General features: G+C 39.5%; 2 protein-coding genes across 2 annotated transcripts; both read left to right on the top strand.

Annotated features, from left to right (window-relative positions):
* Positions 1–17: 17 nt before the first annotated feature.
* Positions 18–5,475, top strand: LOC121375672 (intraflagellar transport protein 25 homolog). The gene is made up of 4 exons (XM_041503243.1): positions 18–190; positions 1,334–1,440; positions 3,633–3,701; positions 4,096–5,475. Exons 1-4 carry the CDS (start codon positions 99–101, stop codon positions 4,245–4,247), a joined length of 420 nt encoding a protein of 139 aa, XP_041359177.1. The 5' UTR covers positions 18–98; the 3' UTR covers positions 4,248–5,475.
* A 4,493-nt stretch (positions 5,476–9,968) lies between these two features.
* Positions 9,969–13,431, top strand: LOC121375541 (acyl-coenzyme A thioesterase 13-like). The gene is made up of 3 exons (XM_041503042.1): positions 9,969–10,239; positions 11,774–11,958; positions 13,044–13,431. The coding sequence occupies exons 1-3, from the start codon at positions 10,204–10,206 to the stop codon at positions 13,207–13,209; spliced, it is 387 nt and encodes a 128-aa protein (XP_041358976.1). The 5' UTR covers positions 9,969–10,203; the 3' UTR covers positions 13,210–13,431.
* Positions 13,432–13,460: the final 29 nt, after the last annotated feature.

Genomic DNA, 13,460 nt, shown 5'->3' with positions numbered 1-13,460 from the left:
GGGGAGATCACTCTAATTCGCATATTTGTTTATAACAAAATTTGTGTTAACTTCAAGGTTTGCTACAACTTTACTTTGAAAAAAAAAAGAAAGAAAAGATGTTTGATGTAGCGCTTGCTAGTGCGGGTGCATCAGTTATTCTAGCTACATCCAGCGATGATAAATATCCTCCAGAAAATATGTTAGACGGGTATAGTATTTCATTTTGTGTGTAACACATCTGTTTTCGTGAATATTTTAAGTTCATAATTGAGTAATTCGTTACACTTCATTGCATTTTATGGTTTAAAATAGTATTAATTAGTGCCAGTTATTTTTAAACTGTAGTTCAATTTAATACTAGAGTGAACTTACCGAATTTAATTATTTTTGTGATTATTTATCCAGGGGTCCAGACCCCTCCCCCCCCCCCCCCCCCCCCCCCCCCCCCCCCCCCCCCATTTTTGTAATTTCGAGCTTGATTTGTTCGGCTGTAAGAGGTGTGCTGTGTTTAGTGTGTAAAAGGAGAGACCACTCATCACATTTGGACCCCCCCCCCCCCCCTTCAAAAATCCTGCATCTGTGCCTGCTGTCCAGATGTATCATAATTATGTAGTTAATACCAGTTGTGGAATACAAGTTGGAATGGGAAATAAGACTGAATGAACAACATCTCGCAACATATGCACTGTTACAGAAAATACAAAGTTAATACATCATATTACCGGTACATGTTCTTGTCATCAATCCACAACTAAGACTGGGGGGTGGGGCAGGGGGCACTGCATCCTCCTACCCCATTTCTTTAATCTACCGCTAATGGGAATTGATCATCTGTCCTTGTGCACCTAAATATGATATCAGCAAGTTCAGAGCATAAAATTTGACATTGATTTTGTCATTCATCTGTCAGTAATGCAAAACCAATATCAACAGAAACGATGATCGTTTGTGCAAAAGCTGTAATCCTTTGTCAGAAAATCTAAAAAGACATGTTGGTTAATTTTATAACTTTTTGGAAGAAAATAATAAGAGAATGGGGCTACATTGACTGAGAAAGATAATATGTATATATTTGAAATCAGCATCGCAGATGATACAAAGTTGGCATCACTGTAATACAAAGTCAAAAATTAAAAGGACTGTCCTCAGTTTCAGCCATAGTACTGTTCCTCCTTCCTCCAGCAAAATAAACACTGAACTACTAAAACAAATTGTGTAAACACTAAAACTACATGAAGAACCTTTCCATTGTTTGAAAAATTCAAATTTTATGCCCTGAAGTTATTATTAGAATAGTATTATATATTAAAATACTAACAAGTTATTATATACTAGTATTATATTTTAACAGGAACACAGAAACTTTTTGGACAACTACTGGACTGTTTCCACAAGAATTTATCATCAAGTTTGAAACAGTGATGACTATTGAGAAGGTTCATATATCTTCATATAATGGTGAGTTTGAGCAACAGCATCAATGGAACCAATTGTCCCAGATTGATTGTGAGGACGAGTGAATCCTAACGATGAAGCAAGTTCTCACCGAGTGTTGTACCTTGGTTTTCATTCATTCTTTTATTTATGTATTTTCATGGGTCGTGATTCTTCCTGTAAGTAGTTGCATGCAGGAGATGTCCTTATCAGCAAAGATACAGTGTTCGAGATTGGTGGTATCCCGATATCCCAGGGATACCAGAATTTAATTTTGGATACCAGACTTCAAGAACCCAGTATCCCACCGGGATGCCATATAATGTTGGGTTTTTTTTTTTAATCCTGCATTTTTAGTTTTCACAAAAAAAAAAAAGTAAGTCGTCATTTTCTGGTAAGTTAAGTAAAAGTATTTTCGAGCTCGTACCCAGTCTAATGCTAATGCTATAACAATACCCCCCCCCCCCCCCACACACACACACACACAATTTGTACCCAGTCTAATGCTACACTGGAGCAATAGTGGCATAGCAATAGACTGGGAACCGCTAAGTCGCTATTGTTTTTGTTGGATGTTTTCTCACTTCAAATTTTATTTGAGGTATTGATTCCACATGTGCAGAAAATTCATACAGGTAGGTTTTATCAGTAAAAAGAAAGAAATGTTTTATTTAATGACTCAACACATTGTATTTACAGTTATATGGCGTCAGACATATGGTTAAGGACCACAAAGATATTGAGAGAGGAAACCCGCTGTAGCCACTTCATGGGCTACTCTTTCCGATTAGCAGCAAGGTATCTTTTATATGCACCATCCCACAGACAGGGTAGTACATACCAAGGCCTTTGATATACCAGTCGTGGTGCACTGGGTTGAACGAGAAATAGCCCCAATGAGCCCACCGACAGGGATAGATCCCACACCGACCGTGCATCGAGCAAGCGATGTGCCACTCGGCTACGTCTCGCCCCCTATCATCAGTAATCTGAGAAACACTTGTAGATTACTGCTAAATATTAATTGATGTCAATATTACTCAAAAATAGATGCAGCAAATCTTTTTGCTGATTCCGTTTGATTGTCAATATCACAAATTCCGCGATTTTGATTGCGGCGTAGCAATAGACTGGGAACGAGAACATTGTCGTCTAAGTTTGTTATGATGTTATTTATGAATTTCATTTTAAGTGGGATACTAAATTCTCAGGTGGGATACCAGATTTGGAAATGTTAGTATCCAAATGGGATACTGCCCAAAATTTTTAATCTCGAACACTGAAGCTACCATTGCACAATGTATTCATTTTAGCAAGGGTCAAATTTTAATTTTGAGGGGACACAACAAGTGTTGTCTACAGTTTAATAACAAACATTAGGACACCAAGGCAAACTTTTCCTTCAAAAGAGGGTCACAAAGGCAATTTATATTCTGTCACGTTTTCTCGGCCAAAAAAATAGTTCACCGTATGTGAAGGGATTGGTGGCAAACCAGTTAGGGTACCATAGCATGTTTTTGGCTGTCTGATTTTGAGGGCACAACAGCAATTAAGGAGGGCAACAACAGCACTTGGTAAAATTCAAACTCTGATTTTAGTACAGTTTATAATTTGACCTTTTCTTTTTCTTTTTTCTTGTTTTCTTTTTTTGTTTGTTTTACAGTGAAATTGTGCTTGTATGGAAGGGAGGGGTGTGTGGTGCTTTGCACAATCATTTAATTAACATACTTTGCACATTAGCATCTAGCACTGGGTCATACACAAACTGACAAAGTATATACACTGGAAGGAGGAAGGGATATTGGGGCCTTTGCATACATAGAGTGGAATAGCAGTGAAGAAAACCACCAAATTTAAACTGGTTAAATTAACTAGTGACATCAGTGTATTGAAGACATTCTTCCCATAATTATTCTGTCAGACGTATATATGGTTGGTGCTGGTATTATTATTAATTAACTAGTGACATCAGTGTATTGAAGACATTCTTCCCATAATTATTCTGTCCGACGTATATATGGTTGGTGCTGGTATTATTATTAATTAACAATGCAGATGTTGAGAAGGACTCAAAGATTTCCACACAAATACACTGGGTCTGGAGAGTGTGTAAAAGTCAGATTGTTTATTTATGTACTTTATATAATATGGTCCACAAAGTTTGCTTGTTGATAAATGTGTTAAATTTTATTGGTTTCTAACTTTTTCCTTTACAGTTCGAAAGATGAGATTGGAAGTAAGTGAACATGATGTTGAAGACAAATTTGAAATACTTAATGAAAGGGGTACGTTAGTTTTGTTTTTATAGTAAACTACCCAAAACTAAACTTAAATACAGTGTAATGTTTTGAGCACTAGTCCTTGGGCCTGTAGGAAAGATATGTGAAGTGGGGAGACACATGGTATAATGGGAGGGGGAGAACTCGGTGACATCAGCTTATTGCTTAAGTTAGCAGCAAAGAGTCTTTTTGAACAGGTTAACACAAACCACGTTTCTTGAAAAATACCATTCAACCCACTGAACCACAGACATAATCTGTCTCACTTAGTGTTGACATCACAGTACTTTGTATGTTTCATCAATATTATTTACAATAAGGCCACTTTCTTACCAATTAGACAGGAAACGTTATCATCAATTTAATAAAATGAATAATTACTATGAATTGTTTATTACAGAATTTGAAGCCACAGATTCCCAACTACAGGAAGAAGATTTTAAAGTAGGCAACCGACGGGCCCTGTCACTGCGTGTTGTGATAGAATCGGGATATGATCATTTTGTGTCCATACACAAAGTCACCGTGAACGGCAACGCATTGCATGGATGAAAACATCAGTGACTTTCATACATTCCATTTTACCATGTGATAGATGACACTCCGTCCAAATTTTATTATTTATCACTCTACTCAACAGCAGTAGTGTCCGAGGTCTAATTTTTTTATAAAGTAAATCAAATACATTTTAAAGCTGCAGTCGTACTGTCTCATTATTTAGTAACACACAATACAAACACAGTTTTATTCTTAATAAACTCTGTATTTTTACTGTGAATGAATATCATCCACTATATGATACAAGAAATAAATATTGTGTGATAACTTAATTAAACAGTCAAACTTGTACTGTCCTTGTTCCATTATGACTAACGGCGACTAAGATTGGAGATGTCAGCCCAAAGAAGTTGAATATAATTGTGTATCACAGGAAGAATAACTGGATAATCTACTATTATTCTAAATGCTTAAATATAAAGACATTCTCCAGATTACTGCTTTAACAATAGTATGTTAAATAAAACTTGATATGGTTTGTTAGAAAAATGTTTGAGCTATCATATATACATTTACAGTTAGAAAAATGTTTGAGCTATCATATATACATTTACAGTCTTTTCAGTTAAAGCTCATGTCTTTTCTGTTGCATATAAAATTAGTTTGGAGCTTTCACAAAACCCAGGATGACCAGTACCACGATGGATTGGCAAACATCGATAATTTGAGCAAAATATTGTAAATAATGTGTATGTTAATGGTAAACAAATCTACAACTCAAACTTGACAGTGACACTGATGACAGTTGGTGTTGCTGGGATATGAATTGCCACAGTACAGGGGCTTTACCCATGGCAGTCTTTAGCTACTGGATCAAAATTATTGCAGGGATGATTTTTGGTTTTTAATTTTGTGTTTATTTTTTTCAAAAGTTACTAGTTTAGACTAGCTGTAGGCAGATTTAAACTTACTATAGGTGAGCATTTCTTCTGGGTCAAAAACCTGATGTAGGTAACAAATCCGTAAGATCCAAGCCCTGCCAAATTTACACTGTGAACTAACTAGGATCCGCAGCTTTAAGGAAATGAAAAGTTACTGGGATAAACTAAAATAGACTTTCCGTTGGTGTGGTAATGTAAGTATGTAAACAAATGTTGCATTCTTTAACAATAGTGTTAAGAATTGGAGACTTGCTGTTTGTGATGTGACCACCAGCTGACCAGTTGTTTGGCGTTTTTCCCAAGATCGTGTATATATTTTTTTAATAAAGCTAATTCGGTGATTTGTTTATTGTTGTGACTGAAATGAAATCATCATCAGGAAATATCTGAAACATTCATGGTCCATAAATAAAAGTTTTTAACTTGATTTGTAAGAGAAAGCTGAAACTGGGTAACAAATACACACACGTGCATGTTGTAACAAGCAGGTCCGTTAATTGTACCAAAAAAGCCAAGATATACGTATGACACTTCCAACTACATTTTTGTGTTGATATTTCCATTAGTTGTAGGACTTGTAAACGCCCCGTTGGAAACGTCACATCGTTTATCAAACTGCAAGTTTACGGTATCACTATTTCCAGTCTGATTAAAATTAGCTCTACTGGTAATTAACCAGTAGAGCTAATTTTAATTAGATTGCACTATTTGTTTAGGTCTGTGCTAAGTTTTAGAAATTTTAGTTTTCTCTCGGAAAGTATTGATACTAGTCAATGAAGTTTATGCACATCATTCAAGGGCACTGGAAGATGCCAGCAATGCGGGGTTGAGACGGGTATTAATTTGTCTTTCACCGGGGTGGGTGTTCATTATGGCTATAGTCCGTCCCATCCTACAAAAATGTTGGGGTTTTTTTATATAAATATTTTCAGTTTGGTTGGACTAAGAAGAAAAGTATAAGTGAAAAAAACCACAGAAAAACTATTTTTTTTAGTGCATTTGAGAAAACAATCGGCTTAGAAATCAATAATTTGTAGTAAATTCCAAAGTATGAAAAAAGTTTGAGGTGGGGTAGGGAGTTTGTGCGTGTGTTTTATTTGTTTAATATTTGTAAAGTGGGGAGAACTTCCGAGTCCATTCATAAGCATACATGTCGGGGTGGGGGAGAGGGGTCAACTGCAGGTCTGTAAGAACGATATCTGGAACGAGTAGGGCACAATCGCTCCTGGGGGGGGGGGGGGGGGGGTCACAGCCCCTCGCCCACGGTTTCTACGGGTTTGAACTGACCCATCTCAGTGCTGGAGCAAATCTTCGCATTCGGGCAAAAACACTCCGGCCTCGGTGGCGTCGTGGTAGGTCATCGGTCTACAGGCTGGTAGGTACTGGGTTCGGATCCCAGTTGAGGCATGGGATTTTTAATCCAGATACCGACTCCAAACCCTGAGTGAGTGCTCCGCAAGGCTCAATGGGGCGGTGTAAACCACTTGCACCGACCAGTGATCCATAACTGGTTCAACAAAGGCCATGGTTTGTGCTATCCTGCCTGTGGGACGCGCAAATAAAAGATCCCTTGCTGCTAATCGGAAGAGTAGCCCATGTAGTGGCGACAGCGGGTTTCCTCTCAAAATCTGTGTGGTTCTTAACCATATGTCTGACGCCATATAACCGTAAATAAAATGTGTTAACGACGCGTTAAATAAAACATTTCTTTCTTTCGGGCAAAAACAAGTGACAAAATGAGCTGACCTGAAACCGTTTGACCATATATTTGAATGATTGTACTCACAATATGAATAGCCTATAATTAGTTGTAATCCATATAAAAATGCGTGGTGGTACGTTTGAAGCCTTATAAAGCTGTTTGGTAGTAATGCATATAATGCATAAACGTTGTTTTTAAGATTCAGGCATTTTACAATGTACAATTTCTGTCAGTAGTGAAATCAAATCCCTAATCTGAATGCACAAAAAGCATTTTTTGACAGGTGTTGGAGTTTGAAAAAATATTCTTATACCTAGAACAATAGTATAACGCCACAAGTATGGATTAAATATCGTTAATAAACCCAGACAGTATCAAAGTAAAGGTTAGCCCGAGTACCTTGATCGTAAGAGAGCATGACGGACATGTGAACAGTTATGACGCTCTCATAATGATAACTGTCCACATGTCCGTCCTGCTCACTTGTGGCCAGAGTACTCGGACTAAGTAAAGGGGTGTGGTGTCACATTTAGGAAATAAGTGTATTTTATTAACACTGCCTGACAACAGTTTGGTTGTCGAAAAATACTCGAGACAAATGGATATAAACTGACATTTTCATTCACCCTTATTGTGGACAGACACAGATAACAGATTCTTGTGGATATCTGTCCCGAATCGGTTCAGTATTGAACTATATCAGTAGATCTATGACGTAAGTCCAAACATTAATAACTACTCTAGTCCTGGGCAGAGGTGGTGTTCGGAAATGTGTATACACGTACAGTAGATCTGTCAAACTCGTGTTACTGATGTTTTGCGCAAGTCAATAACATGAATCGAACTGTCTCAGTTTTACAACTACTACAGCAAATAGTTAAACAGCGTGTCAACGCCGGTGGGTTGGACAGTGTATTACAGAAGGTAAATATTCAGCATCAATTCCAACCACGTAAATATTCCTAACCAAATCTGGACACGGACCTGTGTAAACATTTCAGCCGGGTTGTGTGTAGTTCATCAAGATAAACGTCTCCAGTACGATATTTATTATTGTGATGTTTATTGCTGTGGAGGTCCAATAAATGTCAAAATGTTTTTAAAAAACCCGGTTGTGTGGGCAGGCCCGTAGCCAGCATTTTGAATGGGAGGTTTCGAATAGGTATTTGCGCAATGCTGGGGTCTTTTGGATATGAAATTGCCTGAAGGCGTGAAGCGCCCGAGTTATGTATGGGGGGTGGGGGTGGGGGGTCCAGGGGGTATGCTTCCCGCAAAATTTGAACTCTCTGAAAGCCTAATTCGCGTTTTGCAGGCATTTGGAACTTAAAAATGGATATTTTAAAACAATGACTTTCGACTAATTTGTAAATTCTATTTGTTATAACTGTTATTTATTTATTTATTAATTTTTTAAGATAGGGCCTAATGAAATTCTAGCACACAACACGAGTAACGGTATTGACAATTGCTTATTATGACATTTGTAACAGAAAAGGTGGGGGTGGGGGTGGTGGCAACTGCCCTTTTAGTGCTGTAGCAAAACCTCAAATTGAGACAAAAATGATGGAGACATTCGGACAAAATGTGCTAAACTGAGACATTTTTACCATTTATTTCCATCATTCCACCTGCAAAATTAGTTGTAATTCATATGCAAATGCGTAGCGAGTCGTTTGCATAGTAATGGTAATATGAATAAATATTGTTGTCCAGATTCGGGCAATAACCAGCCTGCCCCATTACAAAAAAAAGGGAGCCCGTACGTCTATGCGTCAGAACTACATGTATGATCAGTTCCTTTAATAATGAACATATTTTTGAAAAACGAAACACATTACTTTCTTAAAAATTGTATCATCACGAATCACCGCCAACATACGCATCCCCTGTTAAGAGTATAGATGTAGTAGTCCTCGAACGTTTTCAGCAAAAGGTATTGCATCCCATTCACTGATGCGTCATATCATAAAAATGGCATTTACATGTTGGCCGTAAAACGTTTTGAAATACTTGGAAATAACCGGCATGATGAAGCAACTTCTATGCCAAAATGACCAAAGAATATCGCTTGATAGCCTATATGTGGAAGACGGCGATTTGAATCTCTACATAGAGATCAAGGCATGAACAGGATTACTTTCTGTTGTAACTTTGGTTGATGGAGGGTGAACTTCTGACATTGTCATACATGTAATATTATCGAAGTCTACGAGGTCATCAATAGCATATAGCAAAAATACACAATTAAACAATTTTACTACATGAAGATTCCTTTCTTTTATGGGAGAGTTGCAAAAGTTACAATTAAGTATAATAAATAAATAAAAAGAGAAAAAAGTGGACCTCAACTTTTGCGGGAGGATTCGGACCCCCCCCCCCCCCCCCCCATACAGGCCTGGTGGGGAATACAAGAAAAGAATACTATATACGTGTCCGTCGAGATACCATTTCCTTACGAGTTCTTTCAAAATATATCTAACGAGCAAAATCGTGTTGGATAGGTTTTTATACAAGTTGCAAGATAAATATTATCTAATGGATAATCAGCTGTCTCGCGATGCGACTAGACGTGTCTACGTGCGCTCTCGACTTGCCCCCCCCCCCCCCCCCCCCCCCCCCCCCACCTAGGGGGACTGATAGCCAGCTTTGGCTCTTTGTTGGAGTTTCGGGTCACGTATACCGGGTCATGGGCGACCGTGACTTTGGTGTACGGGGACCCGCCTCCACAGAAGAGGAAAGGAGGGACCGGAAGAGGAAGGAGGAGGAAGAAACCCATGCTAGGGACGGCCCAGGGGGGGACAAAGCTGGCGGCTCAACCGCCAGTGGCGGTCCCTTCTGTGTCACCGCCCCCACCGAGTTCTCCGGAGAGGAAGCAACCGCCTGCGGATCCTGCACCCCCGGAACGGCCGTACACCACCCAGGACATTCAGGTGTTTCAGCGGACGAGTGTGCCACCACCGACCTCCACCTCCATCCCAAAGACGACGACTCCGGTGCAGCGGTCAACTATACCGACCGCTCCCGTCGAGTCACCACATGGACTTGTTGTTCCGGCGGCGAAGAGGAAGGCGACATCACCGACCACCCAGCCAGCCAAGACCAAGCCGCCGCCGGAAGCCCCCCCCCCCCCCCCCCCCCGAGGACGACGAGTGGAGTCTTGCCATCTGTGGACTTCGCCGTCAACTGCATCAATATACGGGGAGGTTTTCTCAATGCCAATTGGAAACCACTGGATGACGGCAGCAGTTATGAGCTCCACTCCAAGATCTTCGGTGGAACTAAGGGAATAGTCGTCACGCACCGAAGGGACCGGACCTACAGGCAGTGCATCTTGTTCTGGAAGCTGGACAACAGATCGATCCACAAGATGCTCAAAGCGGTCTGCGGCCCCGACTATTCCCTGGTAATCAAGAGCTTGCGCCAACTCAAGGAACAGCTGCCGTCACTCCGAGATACTCCAGGCTCCCCGAAGTAGACCAACCTTACCTAGGACAGGTATCCTCCTTTTTGGGCTTAGTTGGACTTTAAACATTTTTCGATCGAGCTTCAAAATTCTTGTTTATTTTTTTTATAAATAGTCCAACGCATTTTACTTTGGCGCCCGTTCAATTGCTCAAATCACCTTAAAAACTTTTCGGCCGAGCAGTCAAACTTATTTTTGGGTTTAAATTCTCAGTCCGGACATGATGTTAGGCGCAAAGGCCAGAGATTAAGCCCAGGACAAGCGTGTGTGAAACCTTCGTGGTATATACGCACGTTAAACTCTTTACCTGACCTAATGGATACGAATGTATAAAGTTCTATAGTCCGCCCCATCCTCCTGCAAAAATGGATTTTTTTTTTTTTTTTTTTTTTTGGGGGGGGGGGGGGGGGGTTGGTAAATAATTTCAGTTTGGTTTGACGTAAAATCGTAAGTAAAGATGTTTTGGAAATAAAGAAAAACATACTAAATAAATAACTTAGGAGAGTCTGGTAACCTCCAATCTGATTAAAATTAGTTCTTACTGGTAATTAAAGTGGAGCTAATTTTAATTAGATTGGATAACCTCGAGCTGCACCACTATGGTTTACACTGTGCCGCCCGTCAAGCCACTGTAAATTATGGCTGTGTTTAACATAATACATTATTATAACTATTTACTTAGTCGAGAGTAGCAGGCATCTTCCAACAGTTGGCTATGTACAAAACAAAAAGAAGAGCAGCCCCCCCCCCCCCCCCCCCCACACACACACACATGTATGGGGTACCTGTAAAAAAAAAAAAAAAGTAATCAAATTTTGTGCGGAACTAGGGTAGTCATAGACGCTACTCGTTATCTCAGAAATGAGCAGCTTGACCTTCGGGTTTTTTCTGATTCACTTTAAGGGCGAGGGGTAGATACGTTGCCGGTAGGAGTTTTAGCCACATATGTTACTGTTGTCGTCCATGGGATTTGATTTGGTAGTATGCACCCAGATAGGATAGTACATATGAACCAGTCTTTGAATACAGGAATACCTTGGTCTACTTCAGGTGAGTGCTTTACCAGCGAGTTGATCATCCACCCCCCACTTCAAAAAGAGATGAACCACAAATATTTTGCTGCGAGTATTTTATGCAGTACTGTTATTATTACACGCTTCAAAAGAACTTTGTGACACAATGGTAAGGAGAAAGGCCCTTTAGATGTCTGCAAAGACGCAGGTACTAGAACTACACCATGCAACAGGTTCTTAGTTTAGATGTTTTGTTCTAACTGGTGGGTAGACTGGTGGAAGGTGATCCGTTATCCTCAACTCCCTACCTCCACTCTTTCTCCCCTCCCCCTCTCGTTCGGTTTCTTTGTCAAATACCAACACGGTTGACACTTAACACCTACTGTTTAACAGTCCTTGCAACCATATATTTAGGTTCTTTCACTTGTAACTAAATAAATTTAATTTGTGCTGCCTTGCAGATTAAAGTCGTGGATGGTGCAGAAGGTAAATGTGTTTGTGAACTTGCGGTCACACAAGAGCTGACAAACGTCCGTGGAATGCTGCATGGGGGTACCACGGCGTTATTGGTGGACTCCATCTCCACGATGGCTCTGCTTACCAAGACAGACAATATTCCCGGCGTCAGCGTCAACATGAATATATCGTAAGTAAACATTCGGCCGTATCAACGTCATCACGATAGTATTTCTCTTCTTTTGATTAAGATACCTGTCCTATCAATCACAATGTTATAATCAATTTTTGTCTAGTTTAACACACCATGCATTCATACATATACCCGTGGTATGTACTATCCTGTCTGTGGGATGGTGCATATAATTTCCTCTCTCAATGTCTGTGTGGTCCTTAACCATATGTCTGATGCCATATAACCGTAAATAAAATATGTTGAGTGCGATGTTAAATAAAATATTTCCTTCCATCCTTCATACATATACAGGTACACACATAAAGTTGAAAAATTACCTGGATGGGCATGAGTTTAAAACACGCTTTCGAATCGCTTCCTATTGATTAGTTTGTAACACCATATGACGTGTTTACGCCTCACGGCTGTCATCTTCATGAGAACCGTCTATAGTCCGAATACTCTACCGCAAGAAAGCATGACAGACATTTGAACAGTTATGATGCTCCAAATGTCCATTTTGCTCTCCGATGGCAGAGTACTTGAGCTAGGCTAACTAGAGAAGCATCATCCACTGTGTATTGTGGACATGGATGGATGGATTAGTCTTTAACATGCCCTGGTCCAATTAACGTTTGGTGCCATTTTAACACATTTACAACTTACAGAACCCTTTTTGACTACAATTACATTTTCTTGTTTAGGATATCAGTGTCTATATTAACATGGTGTCCGTTGTCCTAATGTTTGTAGTATCCCAAACTGAATTTAATCTTCCATTAATTTATTATGTACGACAAAATATATTTTAATAAGTAATATGAGAAATGACTGCTACAAACATTATCACACGACCGCAAACACATTGGAGATACAGATACTGGTCTTCTAAACAAGAAAGTATATTTAATACGTAACTGTTACAGTAGTCGGCAAAAGGGCCCTTTAAGGTTCAGATATATTCTCTCTGGAGAATGCAACAGAGATCCCATCCATGACAAATGAGCACTTCGACATTTCTAAATTATATCATAACCCCCTGCAATTAAATCAAATGACATTTAGTGGTGATCTGGTTTCAAGTTATTTCTATTCCACAGGTACATCAAGTCAGCCCCTCTTGGATCGGAGATCGTTGTGAATGCCCAGACACTGCATGTGGGCCGGAAACTAGCGTTCTTAACAGTGGACATCACAAACAAGGTGGATGGGTCACTTATAGCACAAGGAACACACACCAAATATGTAGGACAAACAAAATCTTAACAATACACAGACTTCTCTATATAAAAAGGAAACAAAAGTGGCTAGCACAAGTAATTCCGTGACATGCCACTTTGAACTGGAATTGAGATGCTCGTTTCAGGTATTTACATAGCTTACAATGCCAAAAGCCGATTGTTGCCAGTTATTTCTTGTAATTAAAGGGACATTCCCGAGTTTGCAGCATTGTAAGATGTTTCCAACTAATAAAATATTTCTACGATTAAACTTACATATTAAATATATTTTCTTGT

Source organism: Gigantopelta aegis, chromosome 6 (genome assembly GCF_016097555.1).
Source record: "Gigantopelta aegis isolate Gae_Host chromosome 6, Gae_host_genome, whole genome shotgun sequence".
Classification (NCBI taxonomy): domain Eukaryota; kingdom Metazoa; phylum Mollusca; class Gastropoda; order Neomphalida; family Peltospiridae; genus Gigantopelta; species Gigantopelta aegis.
The sequence above is the reverse complement of the archived record's forward strand: the minus strand, read 5'-3'. Positions and strand labels throughout refer to the sequence as shown.

Excerpts from the sequence above, each read along its gene's own strand:
- LOC121375672 (XM_041503243.1), top strand. The coding sequence starts at position 99 with ATGTTTGATGTAGCGCTTGCTAGTGCGGGTGCATCAGTTATTCTAGCT. Across the intron at positions 1,441-3,632 it reads TCATATATCTTCATATAATG|TTCGAAAGATGAGATTGGAA; the intron begins GTGAGTTTGAGC and ends TTTCCTTTACAG. Across the intron at positions 3,702-4,095 it reads TGAAATACTTAATGAAAGGG|AATTTGAAGCCACAGATTCC; the intron begins GTACGTTAGTTT and ends TGTTTATTACAG.
- LOC121375541 (XM_041503042.1), top strand. The coding sequence starts at position 10,204 with ATGCTCAAAGCGGTCTGCGGCCCCGACTATTCCCTG. Across the intron at positions 10,240-11,773 it reads GCGGCCCCGACTATTCCCTG|ATTAAAGTCGTGGATGGTGC; the intron begins GTAATCAAGAGC and ends GCTGCCTTGCAG. Across the intron at positions 11,959-13,043 it reads AGCGTCAACATGAATATATC|GTACATCAAGTCAGCCCCTC; the intron begins GTAAGTAAACAT and ends TCTATTCCACAG.